This window comes from Erithacus rubecula (assembly GCF_903797595.1).
Source record: "Erithacus rubecula genome assembly, chromosome: 2".
Taxonomy (NCBI): Eukaryota; Metazoa; Chordata; class Aves; order Passeriformes; family Muscicapidae; genus Erithacus; species Erithacus rubecula.
The window spans coordinates 67,172,651-67,195,803 of NC_136685.1; the positions used below are offsets into that span (position 1 = coordinate 67,172,651).

The 23,153-nt window shown below is 41.3% G+C and overlaps 3 protein-coding genes across 8 annotated transcripts in view; all 3 read left to right on the forward strand.

Annotated features, from left to right (window-relative positions):
• ARID4B (AT-rich interaction domain 4B) overlaps window positions 1-4,774 on the forward strand; it is an 86,389-nt gene extending 81,615 nt beyond the window's left edge. For all 6 annotated transcript variants that reach the window (XM_079298473.1, XM_079298474.1, XM_079298472.1 and 3 more), the window contains 3 exons: window positions 378-593; window positions 2,279-2,425; window positions 2,996-4,774. In XM_079298473.1, the coding sequence (XP_079154599.1) occupies window positions 378-593; window positions 2,279-2,425; window positions 2,996-3,126 (494 nt within the window). In that variant the 3' untranslated portion in view covers window positions 3,127-4,774. The remainder of the gene's footprint in view (window positions 1-377; window positions 594-2,278; window positions 2,426-2,995) is intronic.
• Window positions 4,775-6,979: 2,205 nt separating this feature from the next.
• On the forward strand, window positions 6,980-13,349 carry RBM34 (RNA binding motif protein 34). Its single transcript, XM_079297866.1, has 10 exons — window positions 6,980-7,191; window positions 7,352-7,494; window positions 8,541-8,751; window positions 9,306-9,365; window positions 9,916-9,959; window positions 10,198-10,281; window positions 10,495-10,558; window positions 10,685-10,727; window positions 11,937-12,055; window positions 12,771-13,349. Exons 1-10 carry the CDS (start codon window positions 6,994-6,996, stop codon window positions 13,080-13,082), a joined length of 1,278 nt encoding a protein of 425 aa, XP_079153992.1. The 5' UTR covers window positions 6,980-6,993; the 3' UTR covers window positions 13,083-13,349.
• Window positions 13,350-13,922: 573 nt separating this feature from the next.
• On the forward strand, window positions 13,923-21,581 carry TOMM20 (translocase of outer mitochondrial membrane 20). Its single transcript, XM_079298487.1, has 5 exons — window positions 13,923-14,156; window positions 18,804-18,850; window positions 19,536-19,617; window positions 19,903-20,045; window positions 21,177-21,581. Exons 1-5 carry the CDS (start codon window positions 14,033-14,035, stop codon window positions 21,219-21,221), a joined length of 441 nt encoding a protein of 146 aa, XP_079154613.1. The 5' UTR covers window positions 13,923-14,032; the 3' UTR covers window positions 21,222-21,581.
• Window positions 21,582-23,153: the final 1,572 nt, after the last annotated feature.

Consider the following 23,153-nt stretch of genomic DNA (forward strand, 5'->3'; position numbering starts at 1 on the left):
GTCTGTCTGTAAACTGTTATCTCTAAACTGGGATAGAGGTTTATATATATATATATTGAATACTGCATTAGAAATCAATTTTGGAAGGAGGTAAACAAGAGATGGTCCATAACAGTCAGTCTTGTGACCTCTTAAAAAAACTACAGCCCCATGAGCAGGCAGATGTGGTTAATTTTGGCCCCATTATAGACCTGGTTTGTGCTTCAGTGATGCAGAGAGCATCAAGCCAAGCTGCTGCACCAGGATGGATTCTGTTGTTTTAAAATAAAGGATTTGGGTCAAATAAATTCCCATTGTATGGAAATTAGCACAGAAGTTGCTTCTGACAAGCTTTATATTGCGCTTTGTTTTGTTACAATGTCTTCCTGTTTCTTCAGCAAACAGCAGCGACAGTGATGAACTATCTGCTGGTGAAAGCGTGCCCAAGTCTCAGTCAGCAAAATCAGTTTCTGCTGGCATGAAATCTCACCAAACCAAATCACTCACAAGAACACAGTCTCCAGCAAAATGTGGTAAAAATGGAGAGAAGGAGTCTGATCTCAAAGAACAGAATAATCGTTTGCCCAAAGTTTACAAGTGGAGTTTTCAAATGTGTAAGTATTTTGTTGAAAACACACCTAGTGTCATCTTGTGGCATAGTGCAAAAAGCTGTTTTGTATTTTGGCTTGCTTGTTTCCATCCTGATTTTGCTTAAGCTTGCGATAAATCTTCATTTAAAAGAAAAAGGTGGTTGGTTTTTTTTCTCTTTTTTTTTTTTTTTTTTTTTTGCAATTGCAGCCCAGGGAACTGCCTATTCACACTCTTCCAGGGCTGTTTTTAGATCTGGCTCCTGAGCTGCCTTGCTGTTCTTGTTGTGTCATGCATACCTGTCATTCTGGCATAAAGATTGTCTGTGTGCTTCTTCTGTTGATATTTCCTTGCTGTTTTATTCTTCATTCTCTAGTTCTTGTTCAGACAGTTAGGTGATTGATTTGTAATTTTTTTTCCTATACATTTTGCATTAGTGAACCAGCACGTTTGCTATTTCTAGTATTAAGAATTTCTACTTTGTTTGTTTCAGTCAAGCTACTCTAGGTCCAGCTAGGGGTGAGCAGTGTGGGAAGGATCCTGCATTTGCCTATCTGAAAAACAGATCAGTGGCTTATTAAGTCCCTCATATTAGTACAACTTACAATCAAATCTGACTTTGCTGGAGTTCCTTTTTTTTTTTTTTTTTTTTTTACTTCCTCCCCAACCCTGAATTTCAGCATTAGTCTACTTTTAAAAGTATTTTTCCCAGTAGTTCTTCACAATCAAGTTACATTCTGGTGCTCTTCAGGGGTATGTAATGTAAAAGGTCTTTATTGTCACTTACTGCCCTGTAGAGATTCATTGAACACTTGCCTGGTGCAACACATTTGAAGGGCTTTCACTCCTTCTCTCTTTTTACCTTGGCTACACTCCACGTGCTAAAGTTGCTTGGCAGAAGTTGGTCTGTGAAATGCTGTTTGACACATTTCCTGCCATAACCAAGTCAGACATTTGAGCTTTCCTCGTTTTCCCACAGCCTAATATAGTTGTGACTTTTGATCCTTTGGTACTGCCCTCATTACAGGTTGATGTAGTGCATTTTGCACCCCACAGGAGTTAAGCTGATTCTTAAATGCTTTTGAATGGAGTGTCTCCAGTGTGGCTTCCCTGAACTGAACCAGAGTTTCTCGTGCTGTGTGTGTGCTGTGGAGAGCTCCCAGCTGGGAACAGCCAAAGGGGCAGCTCCTGTGCTGGCCATGTCCAGCAGGGTCATCTTTGTGCGGTTTTTCCTTATGGCACATATGACAGGGACTCCATGAGAACCACCCCACAGCTTTGCACATTCCTGTTGTAACTTGCTTTTTTGTACCAAAACAAGTCAGGCAAGGCTGACCTTCCTGTGTCTGGGGCCAAACTGAGCTCCAGGACTGAACAGCAACAGGCTCAAAGTTAGTTTTGGCCCTGCTGTTTTCATCTGTTCTAATGTTTTATTCTTTTCCTCCTTATGGGGAAGAGAATGCATTTTTTAACCTCTCCCGGTTCCTTTAAAAGTCCTCAAAAAGTGTATGGTGGTATCTTGTAAAGAATAATAAAAAATTAACAAATCTGGGGTAGTAAAAAGCAACTGCTGCTGCCATTGTTTCTTAGCTTTGCTGTCTGCTACCTCAAAGCACATCACTCAGATTTGAGTCCCTTCCACTTCACAGACATCCAGACACATTGGGAAATGCTTCAATACCAGAATTAACAGAGATTGTTTTCCTTGCAGCTGACTTGGAAAATCTGACTAGTGCCGAGCGCATAACAGTTCTCCAAGAAAAGTTGCAAGAAATCAGGAAACATTACCTGTCCTTGAAATCTGAGGTGGCTTCCATTGACCGAAGAAGAAAGCGCTTAAAGAAGAAAGAGCGGGAAAGTAAGTGCTGGAAACTAAATTCTGCTTTTAAAGGGCTCAGTTGTGTGTTATGGTAAGGTACTGGATGATTTCCAGGGAGATGTGTGTCATTAGGAGTGTGGTTTTGTTTGGGTTTTGGGAAATGCTGTGTGTAGGTATTTTATGACCATTAAAGGATCAGATATCCAGTGACTGTGGAAGGGGAAGAGTATTACCAAGGTGTGCAATCCATTTAATGCTCTTGGGGCAAAACTACAGGAAAAAATACAAAGAAAATGAACTTTTCTAAGCAGTAAGCAAAGGGTATTAATAACTTCCAATTTTTCTTCAAGTTACAGATGCATTTACTTTAGTATTGCTTGTGGGGCTAGTTAGCGCTTTCCCCTTAGGATAAGGGGTTTATTCCACGACTATAAGGGAGACCAGTGAAATTGAGTGTTTCCTACTCAAACCAGGAGGCTGCTTTCTTTTCCACTGCAAGGCATTTGTTGCTGGAGTCAGTATGTACCAGTGCTTGCTGTTGAACAAGCAGACATGTTTATTGCTTGATTTATGAATCTCTATAACCTGTGTTTTCCTTTTCCTGTGCAGGTGCTGCTACTACATCATCTTCCTCCTCATCACCTTCCTCTAGTTCCATTACGGCTGCAGTTATGTTAACGTTAGCAGAACCATCTATGTCAAGTTCATCACAGAATGGAATGTCAGTTGAGTGCAGGTGACAGCAGGACTTGCCAAAGCACTTTGCACTTAATGGCTGCTGAGGGCCACTCTTTTTTTTTTCCTTTTTTTTTTTTTTTTTTTATACTGCACAGTGGCACAAAATTCAGACAAGCACTATTTTGTATTTAAAGTTGTTTCTTGACAAGCTAACTTTGCACTTAAGTGCACTTTTATGAAGAAAAAGTACAACAAACTGCTTTTCCTCAAGCAATAATTGTTTCCAACTTGTCTGGGAATTGTAAGTCTAGTGACTCGAAGGCCTTCCACTGTGGCAAATGGGGGCTGTTCACTGCCTGTAGAGACAGGACAATAAGTATATAGTTGTTGGGGTGATCTAAATCAATGTGGTAAGGCTTACTGTATTCCCTGGTATTTTGTTAAAGCTGGAACATTTGATATTTTTCCATTTATTTATGACAAATATTGAAAATATTTTCATTTGTACAAGCTAATTGTTTTTTAACTGCTAAGTCACCTTATAGTGGCTTTAATTGTATACGTCAAGCACATCTATTCAAAACCTGCAGTTAGTAGGATGTCTGACATCAGTCCTGATAACCAAATATGAGGATTCCTTTAGAAAAAAAAAAAAAAGAGAGACTGACTAATGTTTACAGGTTTGAATTAGGCTTAAATAGGTTACTCTGGGTTTTAAGAACCCGTTAATTGGAATGAAACTACTGTACTTTGCCATTTTTCTATAAAACAGTATTTTTTTTTAATTTTGATAAAATACATTATGAAAAAGAAAGAAAATGGCTAACAAACTGTATTAAATCTTAATGTATAAAGATTGTATTCAGCCAGTTTAAAGTGTATATTTATTCATAATGGATTATAACAGGTATATTTTTGTGTTTTCTTGTAAATGTTTCTTTTCCCCTTAAAGCAACAAATATTTCATTTGTAATGCTTATTTTATTACGAGCTTCAAGGAGAGGACTTCAAGAGGGAGAAAGGTGTGAGGTTATAATTTGTGGTTGCTGATACCAACACTGCCACAAAAGGGTAGTTGTTTTTAAAATAACTAGCTAGCCGAGTGGTAGATGTTTAATTTTTTTAATGCCTTGTACAAATTCCAAAACCAACTTCAAAATGTTTTCACTTGTATGATTTTATGTTGAATGGATCCCAAGCTCTCTCCTGTTAATTCTATACCTTTGTAAGACATTTGTATATGGCGGAAGTGTTCATTCAAGCTATTTAATACCTGGCACTGTTAATACACAGTACTTTATTGTACAGATTGTTTTACTGTTTTAATTGTAGTTCTGTGTACTTCTTTTGCCTGGGGAAATAGGGGCTGGCATGTTTTTCTTTGTTTTCTGGCAATACAACATGTAAGAATTTGAAGCATTTTGTTTGTAGATGCTAGAGTGTCAGAATCCTTTTCATTTGACTTTTCTAAGAAAAGCATTTTCAGTCTTCGTAGTGTGCGCTTAAGGTTATAACTGATTTTATTGAAAATGGTTTCAAAGTATTCAGAATTGTACAGGACTGTAAAAATTTGTTGACAGACATTGAAGGAAAAGCTTATAGAAAAAAGCTATAAAATATATATTAGGTTCTGCAGAAAATGGAGAGTTATGTAATATATTGTACAAATGTAAGCAAAGGCCTCTGAAATAAAATGCCATAGTTTGTGAATCTCTGATTTTGTTTCTAATAGTTTAATTAAGCATGTAGTGTGTTCATGAAAATTACATCAAGCTGCAGAATCAGTTTAGCAAATGATCTTTGGTGTGCTGTAATGGACGCATAAAGGTAAGATAGAGCATCTGCATTTGCCTAACTTTCCTCTTAGTGATTAATTCAAAGCCATCCTCTTTTTCAGCAGAAGGTGAAGTCGTGGCCATCATTAAGGCAGAACCACTTGAAACAAACTACTGGCTGTAGTTCAGGTGACCAAAATAGTGTTACACCTGCAAGGTGACAGAATACTGATGAGACTGACAGTGACAACCCATGATAAACAAGCTTTGGAAACATTGACTGTGTTAAAAGTCAAGACTGATGGGGTATTTTTTTTATTTTCAGTGAAGCTACTGAGAGGGTATTTTAATGTGTTTAAGTTTAATGGAATCAGTCATGGTGGTTAAGTTCTGCTTTTCAGTTGCAGTAGGCATAAGGGGTATGGATGTAACTGGGAGCTACATCGGGCAAGCAAGATTCAAATTCAGCTTTTCACTCACTGCTAGTTCTTGATCAGCTCCCAGTTTTAGTGCCAGCATGTTTGCTTTGATGTGACTCTTACTGACTCTGTGACCTGGGGAGATTTGTTTACCTTTTTAAAACTGGGATCTTTAGTCAGGTCCCTGCTCCCAAGTCAAGATTTTGCATAAACAGGATTTTTAATTTTCCTTAATACAGAGAGTATTTAATTTTCATCATATTTCTGGTGCACTTTAGTGGCTACTCAAACACTTGTCTGAATGTGTTAGATTGCACCTCCTCTACGAAGTATGTCTGTAAATGGTGCTCTCCAGATTCATGGAACCACTGTCTTCAAATAAGTAACAAAGGAAGATAGCTTTGGCAAACTGTTTATCCCATGTTCCAGTGGTTCAAATCTGAGCTGCTTTTCAGGGTACATACTATACACAGTTTTACACTGGGTGGGTGAGTTCCCTGCCTGGCACGTGTGCTCTGCTTGCAGCCGAGGCAATTTGCCACTAGCAATGCCTGCTGAGCTGTGCCTGTACTCCTGAGTGCCTGCTTGGACCATGATCCCAAAGGCAAACACCCTCTGCTGTGTTCTCTACACCTCGGCTGAGGGACACCCTCAGGTTTGTGTCCCACAACTGATCATATTGGGAACAGCTGAGATGGGCATATGCTGGGGGAAAACACGCTTTATTTGAAGGCTCTGCAGTGCTCCCACCTCCCCTTATTTGCAGGCTCCACTGATCCTGTCTATACTTATGACTGGGTAGTTCCCATCACACTGGAATATTCCTGTTGGCATAGGGATTGTCACGCTGTCATGGCAGAGTTCCTGGAGGCCATGTTGTGCCTATTGCTGAGTTTGCAGCCACAAGTCTCTGAAATGGGCTGGGTGATGTGTGAAGGCAATTAGGAAAGCCACGACAAGTCATGTAGTAGCCCCTTTTCAAGGATTCGTGTATTCTCTTGGGCTCACCCCATCCGTGAGGTTCACTACCTTTCCTGGCATCGAGCAGGCAAGGCAAGGGCAGTATCTGGTGCACGTGTCAAGACCAACATTTTTCTTCTATTCAGCACATGGGTTGATTGTTAAGCCTTTGGTTGGATGCTGGTGCCAACAGAGCAGCTTACAGTGGCAGCTCAAAAATACATCAAACATGTGACGAGACAGCCAAAGCACCGTCACGTTTACTTCAGCTCCCGTTAGATATGAGGGTCGTGGGAAATCAGTGAGGCAGCCTCTCATCACAGAATCAGCTGGGTTAGAAAAGAACTCTGAGATCATCAAGTGCAATCTATGATAAAACACCACCATGTCTATTAGCCCATGGTGCCAAGGACCATGTCCAGTCTTTCCTTAAACCCAGGCGTGGTGACTCCACCGCCTCCCTGGCAATCTGTTCCAGTACCGTTCTAATACCTCGTGAAGAAACTGCTCCTCAAGCTCAACCTCAGCGTCCCCTGGCACAGCTTCAGATTTTGTCCATTTGCTGCTGATGTTGGATGGCTCCAGAGTGCAGCTGCGCCCACGTGGCCGGGAACAGCTCCCATCCCGAGGCGGTCCCGGGACAGCTCCCATAGCGGGGCGGCGGAGGCGGGGCGGTCCCGGGAGCGGCTCCCATCGCGGGGCGGTCCCGGAGCGCTCCCGGCCCCGCCCGCGGGAAGTGACGCGCCGAGCGCGTCCCGCCGCGCTCGCTGTCGCCATGCGGGCCCGCCGGGGCGGCGCGGGGCCGCGGCAGGCGGCGGCCCGGGGCCGGGAGGAGCCGTCCGTGCCGGGGCGGGACGAGCAGTACGTGCTGGGACAGGTGTCCGGCAGCCTCGGGGCCCCCGCCGCGCCCGCCGCGCCCCTCGCCCGCCTCTTCGGCGCCGCTGCCCCGCCGGTGCTGCTGGCTGTGCCGGGGGTGAGTGAGCGACTGCCGGGGCAGCGCTCCCGGGTGGGGTGGGCTTCGGGCTGTGGCGCTCCTAATAAGTTTGTCTAATAAGTATGTGAGCTAACTTCTGGAATTTCATCCTTCAAATCTGTTTCTCTTACCTTTTTTTTTTTTTTTTTTTTTTGTTAAGGGAAATAAGAAAAGGAAGCGTGCAGAAGAAGGGGAGAAAGTGTCAGAAGACAAGAGCTTATCCGTTGTACAAGAACCTCCGGTAAAAGCAAAGAAGGCCAGAAAAAAGGAAAGCTCAGAAGCAGAGAAAAAACTGTCAGAGAGGTGAGTAAATGACACAATTCTATAGCAAAATTAAATCCCTCAGCATCTGCATTAATTGTAATACGAGTTCGATGAAACAACTAAGTTCTTGTTTGCTACTCACCTTCAGCTTAGTGTTTAATACTGATTTTAAGATTGTGCAGATTTTCTGTAGTTTTCTTCTGAAGAAGGAAGTACTGCTTGCTGAGACACTAGGTCTGTAAAGTGCAAACGCCTTGCTAGAGAGCCATCAGGTCCAGCAGTTGAAGACACGTGGATCTGGTTCTCTGTGGCTCAGGAGATGCTAGGGAGATGCTCGGGAGATTTCTGTTTGTCCTTGGCTTTATCCAGCAGAGGTCGTTTCAGCAGGAGCAAGGTGCCAGGCACAGTGAGCTGTCTGTGCCCTGCTGGGTCTCTGCAGTGACACAAACCCTTCTGACTCTGTGTGCTCCCTTAAATACTTGGAGCAAGGTGCCTCAGAGTAGGCTGCAAGCTGCTCACTCTACAATGCAGTTTGGATAACACAGCAAGCTTGATTGTAGCACAAGGCTAACCCCTCATCCTGTTCCTGGCACCACTGAACCTGTTTGCTCTGTGTTTGTGTCTGTAGCCTTCCAGAGGCTCCTTCAGATCTGCTCGTTGTTCATGCTCCTACAGTAGGTTTGGATAGAGAGAGACTTGTTAGTGCCCAGCAGTATCCCAGAGGTTTGTTCTGAGTCTCCTGCATACTGAGAAAGATCAAATCTTTGTTCTGAGTTCCAGCATAATGCAAAGATGATTTTTTCCCCGTCAATTTTAGAGGCTATCAAATTATTTAATTCTGAAGTATTTCTGTATTACTCCTGGTAAATAGTGAATGCAGTGTCCTGGGAACAAGTAGTTTTTCATGTTATTGAATGGTCGGATACATTTGTTTAATGCAGAATAAACAAAATAATAGGTGAAATTTTAGAGTTGAACATAATAATTTCACATGTAATTTAAAATATCTTGGAAGTTTCAGTTCTTTGACCCAAGCCCTCTGGTTTTTTCCCATCATTTATAACTGTCTGTTCATTTCTGGTCAGAGAGAATGCTTTGGAGCAGGCAGATGACGAGGAGGACCAGAACTTGTTTCAAAACAAAGCAAAGCAAAAGAAAAAGGCTTCTCAAGCCATCACCAAAAGTGTTGCTAATTCAGCTACTGCAAAACAGCGAAAGAGAAAATGGGTGGCTGATGAAGGAGCAGACAGAAGAACGGTGTTTGTTGGAAACTTGCCTGTCAACTGTACTGCTAAGGTACGTGGGTGAGTTGCAGCTGTCCTCAGTTTGAGGGGATGTTTGCAGCTGGGAAGTCACACACACTTGATTGGAACTGCTTCTGGGAAAGTAGTGAAATGGTGCTTGTTCTCAGAAACTGTTAGAGACAATCTCTGGTTTCCTGGAGTTGGGCTGCCTGCAGCAATGGGTGCAGTGATTCTTGCTTGAGTAGAATTGGTGAGTTCCTGGTCAGTGAAAAAAATGACTGAATAAATTACAGCTGCATTTACAATGTTACTCTGTTTCTAATTTTGTATGAAACACTGCTTCACATTGTTACATAAAACATATTATATTAATACTTTCTTACATAGAAGATGGTATTACTTCAGTTTTGGCAATCTGTAGAAGAAGCTGCCAGAAAAAACACAGAAGTTGTTACAAATGACTTGCATTGTTTTAATAGCCCGTAAGGGACCTCCTATAAGTAAAAGGAAACCAATGTAAGAACCGTATTACTCATAAATACTAAAAAATAATTCTCATTACGAGGTCGAATAGTGTACTGAGTATTTGTAATATCACCTGTTTAGGTACTGAAATCTCTTTTTATGAAGTATGGACAAATCCAATCCATTCGCTTCCGGTCTCTGGTATGTTATTTCCTTTAATGTTATCTAGCAAAATTATGTGTTAATGCTAAAGGGTAATTGTATTTGTAAGGGTTGTACCTTCTTTAGTTCAGAAGTAGTTTGGTGTATGTGGGTTTTGCTATTAAAAGGAGCCTTGGAGATGTTACCCTAGGAGCACCACAGATGCATTTTTCCTGTAGCAGCAGCTGATCCAGAATCAGAGCTTTATGTTCTCTGAAAGAGGAATGCCTTTATTGTGCTAGCTTGGCTGAGGCATTGTTTTTAAATCATAGTAAGCAAAGACACATTATTGTAAATCAGGGTACTCACTGAAGCAGTTGACTATAACCCTCTTGGAACTCAAGAAACATGTCAGATAAAGTCAAGGAAAGGTCTTTAACTGTGAGAGATTTTTAGACCATCTCTAGGTCCAGCCATTTCTGTCATTTGTTCACTGTACTGGCTATGTTGCTTTGGGTGGCCCCTGCTTGAATTAATCTTTGTCTTATGGAAATTCTTTATAAAAAGTTTACATGAGACCCACCTAACTCAAGCTCTTTTTATCTTTTAGATTCCAGCAGATGATACTGTATCCAAAAAAGTAGCAGCAATCAAGTAGGTTCCCCTTATGAATTTTCTGTATTTTTCAAGGGCTAAACAATGGCCATTAAAAGTTTGTCTCTGTTAGGTCTTTCTTATGTATTTTGTGGTTTTTTGTCTTTTGTCATTACCTTTGTGTGTTTTAAGTTTTTTCAACAAGTCGTAAAGAATTATGTGCCATGTATATTTGTAATTTGGTACCTGCACAGCATCAGCAGGATTTAAGCAGTAACATGTCCTTTTCCCATTCCAGGCATAAGATGCACCCAAATGCAAAGTTCATCAATGCTTATGTGGTCTTTAAGGAAGAAAGTGATGCCCAGAAGGCTCTAGAGGAGTAAGTCACAGTTTTACCCTTCATTTCATTTTGAAGAGGTAGTTTGGATAGATTTATAGCTAAATTTAAACAACCTCCCCTCTTTTGCTTGAGTCAGAATAAAATGTTCAAACTTAAAAGTAACTTTGCTTTTGGAATACTGCTATGTAGTGATACTGTCAATTAAGTAATGCTTATTTCACTTTTAAAACTTTTTGATTTTGATCACAAAAGGAATGGAACAGAAATTGCTAGTGGATTTCACATCAGAGTTGACACTGCATCTAAAACCAGTTCGGTAAGTCAGATGTGTGGCTAGAAATCCCCTTTTTTGGTTTGGTTGTGGGGTTTTTATTGTTTTTGTTTGTTTGGTTTGGTTTTTTCTGTAACAATAACTTACTGTTCTGTCTCTCGTTTCCTTTAGCATGATAATAAACGATCTGTATTCTTGGGAAATCTTTCATATGGTAAGTCTGGAATTGATTGTTATGCATCATTAATTTGATTTATGGAGTGGCTGACATTAGGCTTTTTATTCCTTGGTATTGAGTGGATAAACAGCTTTTGCTGGAGGTCATTTTTATTTGTTTAATTGAAACAACTGAGGAGGATAAAAGTTTCTGTCCAGTTCTGCACCTTGATTGTTTCCTTTATTGTAGGTAGCACTGCAAGCGCTTTTAGTTCTTGTTGTTGCTTCATGTTTTTTAAATGAATATGACTAAGTTGCATAAGCCATGGCTTTCTAAACTGCTCAAGGGTTACCAATACCTGTTTGTGAACAAATTCCAAGTGAGAGACAGTGATGGCTTCTCCTTTCGGTGCTTTCCGTGAAGCACAGCCTGAGAGATTGTCCAGGCAGGGCAAAAAGTGGGATTTGAATGATCCTTATGGGCCAGTTTCAACTCACATTATTCTGTGATTCTTTGATTTGCTGTGCTCTGAAATTACTTCAGCAGCTTGGACCCTTCTCAGCATGTTTAGGTCCCATTGCTGTAGTTAAACCCATACTATTGAGTTCAGCCCCTCACCTCAGCAGAGACATGTTTATATCTACATCAGGGGGTTCCAGGAAGTGTACCTATTAAAAAAACCCCAAACAACCATGTATTTTTGTGATGGCATGTCACATTTGTCTGCCAAGGCATGAGATGGAAAAAGGCTCATACGCCCAGCCATTATCAGAATAATTGCATAACAGCTGTGGTTAGAAACTGTAAATCCCATTCAGCTAAAATTCATGGCTCAGTCAATGAGCAGTTGAAGAACTGCCAGCTCAAGCTCATTATCATCAGTATTAAATTCTTAGAAAGAAATTCTGGCATAAGGAAGAGCTACAAGAGTGCATAACAGGATTCTTAATTTCTACTGTGTTCTAAGCATAAATTAAATAATTTGAAAAATCTGCTTCAGTATTTGCCTTAGTTCTTTGTGATCTATGTTGTACTCTTCAGAGCTGGAGAAGCAGTGTCAGAGCAGATAGCCCTTTATACAGTCTGCCTTGTCAGCTTGCTGGGATTTTTCTGGGACGATAATTTTTTGAACCGGTATTTTTCTACCTATCCATGTTCCATCCTGTTTTCGTCCCTGTATGGGAAATGTGAAATAACTGGATGTGGGCCAGGCTTTCAAAGCCGTGTGTCCCCTGAAGAGGCTTCTGTTCCTTGTGTTGCCTGCAGACATCCGCGATGACGCCGTGCGGGAGCACTTCCATGTCTGCGGAGACGTCGTGGGAGTGCGAGTGGTGCGAGACAGGAGGACAGGCTTGGGGAAAGGCTTCGGATACGTGCTCTTTGAGGTGCGTGTGAACCTCTGAGGTACACACTCCTGTGCACGGGAGCTCTTCAAACCCGAGTTGGGCTCTGCCTTTAGGGCATTCTTCTTTTCTTTTTTGAGGTTTGTGTGTGAGTGTGTGTGTGAAGTTAAATGGTAGTGCTGTTGTGTATGGTGAAAGCAGCTTGGAATACCAGTTCTGTGGAAGCTGATAATAGGTTTTGTACACACTGGGGTGAAAGAAGTGACTTTACCTTAAAGACTTAAAGGAGGCACAGGTGAGTTTGTTTGGTGTGACTTCAATGTTCTCCCATTCCTTATGTGTCAAAATGTGAGTGGAATTCTTTCCTGCAGCTGTTTTCTGTACCAGTTCTCCACTTCTGATTCAGTACAACTTCCTTTCTCATGCCAGTCTCCCAGCATCATTTTCCTTTGTTTCATGCACCCCAATGTCTTTTTTCCAAATTTTTCCTTGTCTCTGTGCCTCAGGCTTTGTCTCGTTGTAAGCTGTTTCATAGCCTGTTTTCAAGTGTCTGTGCCTCAGTGTGTGGGCTGTGTGGGGGTGCTGGTGTTCCTGAGCAGAGATGTGTCATTCCCTAAATTGAGCGGCTTGAGCGCTCGGCATTGTAAAATCCTGCTTCCAATTTTTAGACAGATAAAATTTTGTTTGAAAGCACTCAGCTGGAAGTAATGCTGCTTTTAAAGTCTAAAATGGAAGTTAAAAATGTCTGCTTTTGTAGAACACAGATGCTGTACATCTTGCTCTGAAACTCAACAACTCTGTTCTGATGGGAAGAAAGATACGAGTGCAGCGCGTAGTGGACCAGAAGAAAGCACAGAAAAGTCCAGATCAGTCTCATGCTCCCAAGGACAGAGATGATAAGAAGAAGAAAAAAGAAAAGAGCTGCTCTAATGACTCTTTTATTGGTGAAAAAGCAAACCCATTAAAGAAGAACATTAAACCAAAAAGACTAAAAACTACTCCCAGGAATAAAGCTGGAAAAAACAAACAGTTCTTTGGTAAAAAACAAGCCAGTAAAAATGCTAAGTAATGATATGAAGATGGATATGTATGAGAGTGTATTTTGTATGTGAGAATGTCATAAATTCTGTTTGCTAATACAGCTGTTGTCCTTCTTGGTGTGTACTCTGAGGCATTTGGCTTCTCCCAGAAGGCAGTGGGAGGTGCCACATGATTTTATTCCTGTGTTAAAGGAATCTCTCTCCAGCTGAGGTCTTGCTGCAGAGGCTAACTGTGAATTCTTTTTTTGGAGTTGTGTAGGATTACCCACAATGGCTACAGAAAAAAATGACTCACATTCAGACTGGGTCTTTGATGAAATAGAAATCATTACCTTGATGTGGGTGGCTGTTTTGTTGTGCAGAAAGGGCAATGAAGCTGGTGAAGGGTCTGGGAGCACGAGTCTTACTGGGGAGCAGGGAACTTTTAGCCTGAGAAAAGGAAGCTCAGGAATGCCCTTATCATCACTCTACATCTGCCCGAAAGGAGGCTGTACCGGGCTGGGGGCCGGTCTCTTTCCCAGGTAACAAAGGACAGGATGAGAGGACTTAGGGGAAATTCCTCCGCAGAAAGGGTGATTAGACGGGATGGGCTGCCCAGGGGTGGTGGAGTCACCATCCCTGGAGGTGTTTAAGGGAAGCCTGGACGTGGCACTGATTGCCATGGTCTAGTTCACCTGGTGGTGTTGTGTCAGAGGCTGGACGCGATGATCCCAGGCTGTTTCCCGGGATCCCGTTTCCCGCTCCCCGGCCCCTCACGGCGCTTGGCGGGCAAACGCCGCGGCTCAGCCCGCGCCCCTCCGCCCGCGCGTGCGCGCCAGCCTCGGCGCAGGCACTGCGGGAGGCGCCCTGTGCCGCCGCCGGCTGATGACGTCAGCGGAAGCGAGGAGGGGTCCTTTCCCCGTGGCCGCTCGCCCCAAGGTGCCTGCGGAGCTCGGCGCGGGCCGCGCGGCGGGAGCGGCGCGGGGGCGGCGGCAGCGCCATGATGGTGGGCAGGACCAGCGCCATCGCCGCGGGGCTCTGCGGGGCGCTCTTCATCGGATACTGCATCTACTTCGACCGCAAGAGGCGGAGCGACCCCAATTTCAAGAACCGGCTGCGGGAGCGTGAGTGTCCCGGGGCGCCCCTTCCCCTTTCCCCCCGGCCCGTCCCTTCCCGCCGTCCGCGCTCCCCTCAGTGGTTCCCCCCGTTTCTCTCCCTCTCACGCCCGGCCGGGGCGCGGAGGGCAGCACGTGCTGCCGCCGCAGCGCCGCCCCCAGGCCCGGCCGGGACCCCCGCCCCCTCCGCCCGGCCCCGCGGCCTCTCGCCGTCCCTTCGCCGCCACCGCGGCCGGGGCACGGAACCGTCAGAACACGAAAATGCCATCGGGTCCCGTGCAGACATCCGCCCAGCAGTGCCACTGCAGCCCCTGCGGCACTGACCCCGCAGGATCGCCCAGCCAGGCACAGTCCCCTCCTGAGCACCCCGGGGACCGCGGCTCCAGCCCCTCCCTGGGCAGCCTGTTCCGAGGCCTGGCCACCGCAGCGCTGGAAAAGATTTTTTTGTAATGTGTCTTCCGAATCTCCCGTGTCTCAGTTAAGGCCATTTTCTCTGGACCTCTCACTGCAGGCATGGTAGAAGAGACTGATTCCCGCCTCAGTACAGCCCCCTTTCGGGTGGTTTAGACAGGGTCATGCCGTCGGAGAGCGTTTGCTCTGGGTATTGGGTGACCTGTGCTTTCCGTCCATGCTTGCTTCAAATTCACCTCCCCCCCTCCTTTTTCCTTGTCCACTCTTGCTCTCCTGCAGGCTCACCAGTGCTGTTACAGCCATTTTTTTTTTTTTTTTTTTTTTTTTTGGCATTTGGAAGGTAAGCAGGTAAAACATGTGATCTCTTACAGTGACGTTGTTGCCGTAGTGAGGCAGGGGTCGGTAACAGCTCTCAGGTATTTCATCACCTGCATTCTAAACCCTCCTGGCAGCTCTGCCATTGGCTTCCAGGATAAGAATGAATGCCAGAGAAAACTGTGGATTAATCTAAGATGTAGAGTTCTTCTCCCATGGCTCTTCATTATTTCACATCTTCAACATTTATTTAAATGTTTTAATGATCAGTGAGGGTTTTAAATGCAATTGTAGGCATGAGTACTGAAGGAACGCAGATGAATCATGAGCAATAAGGTGATACTTTTTATACTGAGTTATTTCTGTTGGGATAATATGTATTCCTTTGGTGACTAATCTAAAGATAAGTTATCATTAAGGTGAATTTTCCTGGCAAGTAAACATTATGTGATCAGCAGTTTCATGGATGGAAAAGTCAATAACTAGACTGGTTTAAAATGAGTATTAACCTGATAGTATTAAAACATAGTTTAACAGCTTAGATTCTGCCTTCACGGATTGAAATTGCCTGGCCAGTGTTATCACTTAGCAGTGCATTAATTTCCATTTCCAGAATTTCCTCCTCCGCAAGTTATATCTGTCAAATATTTCATCTTCAAGTCCTCACTCCTGTGTGTAGGATTTTGGGCACATACCTCTTGTGTGTGTTCCAAGTCCTTTTTTTCCTGCAGTGCAAGTCATTAATTGGGAAATTCTAGTGCAGTTAACTGGCATGTTCTTGTTTTGCACAAGCACACTCAATTTTTGGCAACATAATCAGCCATGGGGTTTTTTTTTTGTTGCCAGAAATGCAGCAGGAGAAGCACTGAATTACGTAAGGTTTTTGCAGAAGCACCAAAAATTATTTTTGGATTTCAGGTTTCCAAAATCTGTGCCTCTCCAGTCATGTTCTGGATTAACTTCAGAACTGCTCTGATTGAGAACTGGCATTACTTTGAAGTGGAAAACAAATGCATTTTGGTTTGAGAGGACCTCATTGTAGAACTTACAGTCCTTGCACTTGATACTACATTAAGTTACCAGGCTTTAGTTAATTTGGTTTGTTGGGTTTTTTTTGGTAGTGTAACAGATTACTTGGTATGGATGCTTGAGCAGTGGAGCCAGGGTTCAGAGTATTTACAGCACTTTTACTGTTGGCTACACAGGAAGGCTTGGGCTGTAAAATACTGGACTAGGAAAGGTTCAGTGCAGCAGCCAGCTGCAGTTCTCTAGGTAAAGATGCTCCATGTATTGTGCAGTAGTGGGGTATGGGATGGAAAGCTTGGAGAAACCACCTTTGCTGTACATCTTTTGCAGTAACCTTAGGATAAGATCCTTTTTCAGCCTCTCTGATTGTCACTGGAATTTGGAAAGGACAGGAGACCTGACATGACAGTGGACTGCCTGTCATATTTGGTCAAGCATGTGCTGACAAATGAAGAACCAGGTGGTTTTTTTGCCATCTCTGTGTGCTGTGTTTGGGCCAAAGTTTGCATTTCAAAGGCCTGTCATAAAAATGAGGTGGCCACATTTAGTTTCCTGGGAAAAAGGGATGTTTCTGGGAGACTCAGAACTACTGGACTTTGATTTTCCAGATGTTTTAACCTTACTTAGCAGATTTTGTGGGTGAGTTTTTCTGTTGGGTTATTTTTTTAGGTCTTGTTTTTGCTAATTTGGGGGCATGTCCATATTTAGTCTTGGAACCAGAGGATAGCAAAGCTGTGAATATCTGTAGCTGCTGAACATCCCTGGCTGTATTTTATTAATAAAATGCTTCAGGTGCATTTACTATTTGCCTCTAGAATGAATAAAATAGAAGTGTTCTGCTTTAAAATATAGACACAGATGTCTTTGTTCAGAGACAGCCAGGATTTCTGACCATGCTGACTTTTGCCCAGGAGCATCTTCTGCCTGGACAGCAGAGTGAGAGGAGGGCAGTAGGCAGACTTCACTGATGGGAGCTGAAAATGCAAATGGCTTTTTGGGTTTTCTGCTCCTTTGTGGGACTGGCTGAGAAGCTGCTGGGGCTACTCAGGGGCTTTTGCAAACTGGGGCAGCAGTACAGGTCATCCATTGGTTCTCCTTTGAAACTTGCACCCTTGTACAAGAGCTGTGCCTGGAGGACCTGCAGTGTGACAGCTGCAGTTTAGCTTTGTGCTTTAGATGCATGCACTGCATTTCTGTGGCAATAAAGATTCATTCTATGAAAGACTGCCTTTCCTTTTCAAAATGTGTTTATCTCTTTAGAGTAGAGGGTAGCATTTCATTTTTGTGGGGATCCCTGAGGGAAAACAAACTTGGGAGATTTTTTTAGGTGGGGTTTTTTTGTTTGTTTTTCAAGTTTTTTTGCCTCTCAGAGGCATTGCTTTTTGCTTGTCATATTACAAATGTAACTTTTGGTTGTTGTTGCAATGATACTTTGAAACTAGTATTTCTTCCCAACCAGTATGGGAAAAAATTGTAAATATCCTTTGGAGTTACTTTGGTTTTTAAATTGTTTTAGTTAGTGAACTTTTAAAGATCCTGTAAAAAAGCATTAAGAAGAGGAAAAGTAAGTTCCTTAGTAGTCAGACTTGAAAGATTTGGCAGATTATTTTTCAGTTTTAGAATCTTGGTGATTCTTCATATTCCTTCATTATTTTCAGGTTTAAGTACATGGTTTCAAATCTATATTATCAGTGGTCAAAAGGTTTCCTTAGTTCCAGTTACCAGCATGTCTGTTTTGTTCTTTGTTTCAGAATGCTTAACCTGGTGACTGATACCTTTTATTATATTTTAATAAGAAGAACACAATATTGCCAGTAAATGGCAAGTGCTAGGTTATCACTATACTAGGGAATAATATTTCTGACTGTCTTCATCATGTGGACAATTGAAAATTTTTGGTAATCATATTTGGAAGTATTCCAGCTTGTCAAATTATTTCAAAAGGAAAGTCAGGGCTGTGTAACAGTTGTTCTTTGTCAGTATAGGAGTTTTTTGAGCAGACACTAAGGACAAAGAGTGGAAGGACAGTTTAACTTGTCCTGTATTCACAGGTTTTACTGGTGTAACTATTTCAGTTGATGAACTGAAGATTTGCATAAATGATTATTCTAAGGAAATTGCCAGTATTAGTGTAATTATTCTTTCTTGTATGAAGAACTGCTACTATAAAAATATCTTTATACCTGCCTGCATTAAAAGCAACTTTAATTTTAATTACATGAGTTTTGCTGGTGTGGTACAACTTCATGTAGCAGACCAACTTTTTGCCTTTAGGTTAGGCAGTTAAATCTGTAAATGTTTGTTCTATCTGTAAATGTTTGCTTTCCTCAAGTTTCAGAAATGTATGCTCTAAGTATTGCTCTTGCTGGGGGATGATGAGATACTGCCACTTATTAACTAGTTCCCAAGTCTTTGCTATAAAGTAGCTGAGAAAGTGCACTGTGTGTATCTGCTGTGACCTGCTAAAGTTCCCCTTCTTTGGTAGTGCACCATGATCTGCAAAACTAGATGGACTTGACTTAGAGACAGTTCTTCTGTGGCTTATTGTTAGAAGTCATATAGATAATTCCTGTATAATTCTAATTCTCTTTGCTTCTGTGTGCCTGCAGTGCAGGAGGTGTGCTGTGCTGCTGCTGTGCTGCCCTGCACAGCTGGTGTTTGCTGTAGCCATCAGGGGAAGAATTGCCATTTTGGGTTGGTGCTACTGCCAGCTCTCATTAAACTTCTGAATTAGACCTCTGTTGCACTGAGTAGGTTGCAGTCCTCTGCTCAATCTTCAGTATTTGGAATACATTATCAGTTTCTTCTTTTGAAAAGGACTTTGATTTGTTCATGACTCCAGACTATAATCTGAAGGGCTTTTTAATTGCAAATTGAAAATAAAAGATGTTTTTATTCTTGCAGGAAGGAGGAAACAGAAGCTTGCCAAAGAGAGAGCAGGGCTTTCTAAGGTAATACTATGTTCAATACTGCAGTGCTGTTTTGAATGATGTTTCACTTAAGGATTTGTTTTGATTCCAAGATTACAAACACTCTGGCAAATATGTGGACTGTAGGTTTTTTTAATGCTTAGAAATAATTGTATTGTTCCTTTTTTGTGTTAGACAGAGGAGTTATATTAGAAAGTACAACATTCACTGTGTGATTTGATGATGTTTTCTCTCTTCATAATATGAACAAGGACTTTTCAGACTTAAAGTTGTTGATGGGATACACTTAAAACAGAACCGAAGAGTTGTTTTACAATAAGTATTTTATTTCCTTTTCATTATTACCAATGGATCCAGAAAGAAAATACAAGATTTCTCTTAAACAATTGCAAAAAATACAGTTGTTTTAAATATAATATACCTTAGAATTTATATTTGCTCCTAAATTATGTACTCAAAAAACTGAGTAGAGGTATTTCAGGCTCCGTTTCTCTACAGATTTGTAATGCAGTACTATGAGACCCGAGTCTGATTTTCAAAAACATTCTGAGTACTTTTGACTTAGTGGTGACACTTGGTTTTCTGCCAGTGTCAGTGTAACGATAGGGTTGTGTGCATGTTTAATTTCGGTTGAGAATATTTTCTGCTGAATTTTTATTAGCTGGTGTTTAAGGGCCAATTTAATTTTTACTGTGTGTGTTTATAGTTACCTGATCTGAAAGATGCCGAAGCAGTTCAGAAGTTTTTCCTTGAGGAGATTCAGCTTGGAGAGGAATTACTAGCTCAAGGTAATAATAATTTTTTTTCCAAATGGTAAGTTGTAATATAATTTTTATGTATCTTTTTTAGAATATGTTTTTTATACATCAAGACATTCTGGGGAGTCAATTTCATCTAAGAAAATCTGCTTAGTTGTTTCTAGCCTTGTATGTTCAGAAAGTCCATCAGGGAAGGAGAAGAGTTTAATGTGTGTTGATTCACCATAATTTAACCCACTCTTGGTGGATGTTTTGTGTAAATGTGTTACAGTGTAGAAGATGGTTGATTTCAAAACATTTCAATTTGTCACACAGGTGAATATGAAAAAGGTGTTGATCACTTGACCAATGCCATTGCTGTGTGTGGGCAGCCACAGCAGCTACTACAAGTTCTACAGCAGACTCTTCCACCACCAGTGTTTCAAATGCTTCTAACCAAGCTCCCTACAATAAGCCAGGTATGTGAAACATCCCTGTTGGTCTGGTTTGAAAAACATTGTAATACTTACTTTGTCCACTACACCAGTCTTGAGTATCAGGTTTTGTTATCTGCTGGTTTTTTAATATGTTCAGTTAGATAAACTAAGCTTTTTTTTTTTTTTCCACCTGAGATGTTAAAAAAGTGAATATGAAAATCATCGTGTAGCATTAATAGCAACCAGGATAAAATAGAAATACAAAACTTCTCTTGTGTATAGAGTCAAGAGCTGAGCTCTTGAACTAGAGGCATCTGACAACAGCTGTGGTATTCTAAGTGGATCCAGTGTTTCCCCAATATTGGAAATATTTGGATTGGAAAAACAGTAACTTTATTGCACTGGGTCTTGAGGTTTGGTTTTTTTTTTAATTTTACATTTCTGCAAGTGTGTGTAAATGCTGTGGAAGTTCATGAAAATGAATCTATTGTTTTTGCTACCCTCTTCTGGGGTCAGCTTTAGACACAAGATGTTAACTAGCCCAGGAACCTGTGACAAATTTGGAGGCTTGGGAGTTTCCCTGATTATAAAAGCATTAGTAGCTCTATGAATAAAATGCCTTCCCATTGTAGTCTGAGTTCTGAGTGAGTAATGTTGTTAACATGCTGGCAGGTGAGTCTGTTGTAAAATAAATTATATGTTTTGTCTTCTTGGAAGTTCAAGGGGACTCCCTGACAGTGTTACCTGACATAAAGCAGAGATTCAGTGCTGGGTTTCAGCTGGCTCTTCTTACAGCTCAGGCCTGGTTACATTTCAGGTCCATATACTCTGTGGTAGCACTGGGAAGTGCTAGGTAAACAAGATAGATTTGGGGAAATGATTGAACAAAAAGGTTTCCTAAGAGAACGGTGCCAGAAACCACACAGAGGTCATCACTTGAGGTTGTTAGAACATTGTTTGCATGATTTTGGCTTTGTTAGGTATTGCACTATATGTAATTTCTGTGGAACTGACTTAAAAAAAATTAAGTCAAATGAATTGCCATTTTTAACTTTAATCAGTTTGTTCAATAATTACACTGCTTAATGTTCAGTGTAAAATTGCATTGGTTGATAATCAGTTGCCTGCTGTCAATTTTATGTAATTGTGAATGAGTTTTTCTCCTTCTTACAGAGAATTGTAAATGCACAGTGCTTGGCTGAAGATGATGTTGAATGAGGTCACACCACAACGGGGGGAAAAAAGTTTTCTTACCCCAGAAGATGAGCATCAGTAGGGGGATAAAGGGGCATAGTAGTTAATGGACTGTGTACCACATCGGGTTCTACCAGAGTTAAAATTAACTTTGTGTAGGTGGGTTTCGCAGGATTTTATTTATTATCCCAGTGAAAAGTGTATTTTGATAAGAATTCATTTTATAAATACACTGTGTTGAGTTTTCAAAGTATCACTAACTTCATTATTATTAAAATACACAGTTGTAATGTTGTACATATACAGACATAAAACTACGACCTATTAAAAACCCAATGCTCATTTTTGAAAAAACGAAGTTATGGCAATAAAGATTTATCTCCACTTGTGTGTCCCTATAGTACTACTTTAAAATCTAGAATATTTGGGTGTCAGAGCAAATGGTCTAAAAATGACAACATTAAAATTTATTTTTAATGTTATGGCTGGTCTTCCAATGCTTTTAATTAAGTTTAAAACCTTGCATAATTTCCTCAGAAAAATAAATATATGATCATTTAAACAGTAATAGATCACCTTAGAAGGAGATGCAAATTCACAGTGGTAATAGATGACTGGCTGCAGAAAGAATGACAAATCCGTTTCTGTCAGGAACAAAAAATGTAAAGTGATCAAAATTACTGGCAAACTTGAAAGCTCTATTAATACAGGTGTGTGAAACAAAGCTGTTTGGAATAGAACCTGGGCAGATTTTAAGAGCACAGAGGTTGGGGTGTTTCAGAAGGCTTGAAATGTTGCAAGATAGAGAATTGACATTTCAGTCTGTAATCTTAAAGACCATAGCAAAGGGTTTTTAACAGTCTCTTAAAGGCATTTGCCTTAGGAAAAATATTGCACTCATAAGGTAAGACAATTATATCCCTAGGGTAAGCTAATGGAATTAGATGTTGTACAATTTCAGTATGGTGTGATGAATTTTCCTTTGCCAATGAAAAGGAGACAAACAACATACAGCAGGCTCAAGTGAGTAGAAGTGTACTTACAAAAGTGAGTTTTTAATGGGTAGGATCTTCTAAATGTCAAAACAGACTGCCTTCTGCTATTCTCTGGATTTGTGCTATCAGCACTCAGGTGGCAGAAGAAACAGTTAGAAATGTAGCTTTATTTTTTTGGCACAGTGACTGGATTTTAACTTGAGAATGCTTTGAGGTGTCTTTCAGACCAGCTGGCAGTACTAATGATGCTGCTAGTAAAGTATTAGGTGACATAATCTAGTAGAAGTAAAATACTTTGAGAGCACTCTAGTCAACTGTCTCATTTCAGCCTTGTGCAAGTTTCTTCAAAGGCACCACTGTCTCCTCAGTGGTTCAGGAATGGCCTCACACAGGATTTTTGAGAGTTGGATAGTTGATGGTGACCTAGCAGTCAATATCTTGGTTTGAGAGTGGAAATGGCTCTTAATGAGTCATTCTGCTGAGATGGTTTTCTATGGAATAATTCCAAAGATTTGAGGTGCTACTGAAATTTTCTGTAATGTGATAAATCATGAAATTAGTGGCTGGTATCAACAAACATGTCTTAAACAAATGGACAGAGTTTAATCTTTGTGCTTGAATTGTTTAGGTAGCACAAGGTAAAAGTAAAACCCAGTAGCCACATGCAGGGGACAATGGCCAGGGTGCTCTTTTCCTTTTAATTTATTTTACAGGGACAACTTTATTTTGCACTTATTAAAAATACTGTGAAATTACAGAAGGTTCTGATTTTAATGAGGTTTTTGAAGGAGTTTTCTAGCACTTAAAAAGTAGGAATTCCTAGGTTATGTTGTCAGAACTGTTAGCATATTTACCTTCTGTTTTGCTGGTCACTTCAGCATATCTTTTTAATTCAGCTTTTAACATTGTTTTAAGGTGAATAAAACTTCCATCCTGCCTTGAAAAACAAACCAAAACAGCA

Excerpts from the sequence above, each read along its gene's own strand:
- RBM34 (XM_079297866.1), top strand. The coding sequence starts at position 6,994 with ATGCGGGCCCGCCGGGGCGGCGCGGGGCCGCGGCAGGCGGCGGCCCGG. Across the intron at positions 8,752-9,305 it reads CTGTCAACTGTACTGCTAAG|GTACTGAAATCTCTTTTTAT; the intron begins GTACGTGGGTGA and ends TCACCTGTTTAG. Across the intron at positions 10,728-11,936 it reads CTTGGGAAATCTTTCATATG|ACATCCGCGATGACGCCGTG; the intron begins GTAAGTCTGGAA and ends TGTTGCCTGCAG.
- TOMM20 (XM_079298487.1), top strand. The coding sequence starts at position 14,033 with ATGATGGTGGGCAGGACCAGCGCCATCGCCGCGGGGCTCTGCGGGGCG. Across the intron at positions 18,851-19,535 it reads AGAGAGCAGGGCTTTCTAAG|TTACCTGATCTGAAAGATGC; the intron begins GTAATACTATGT and ends GTGTGTTTATAG. Across the intron at positions 19,618-19,902 it reads AGAGGAATTACTAGCTCAAG|GTGAATATGAAAAAGGTGTT; the intron begins GTAATAATAATT and ends TTTGTCACACAG.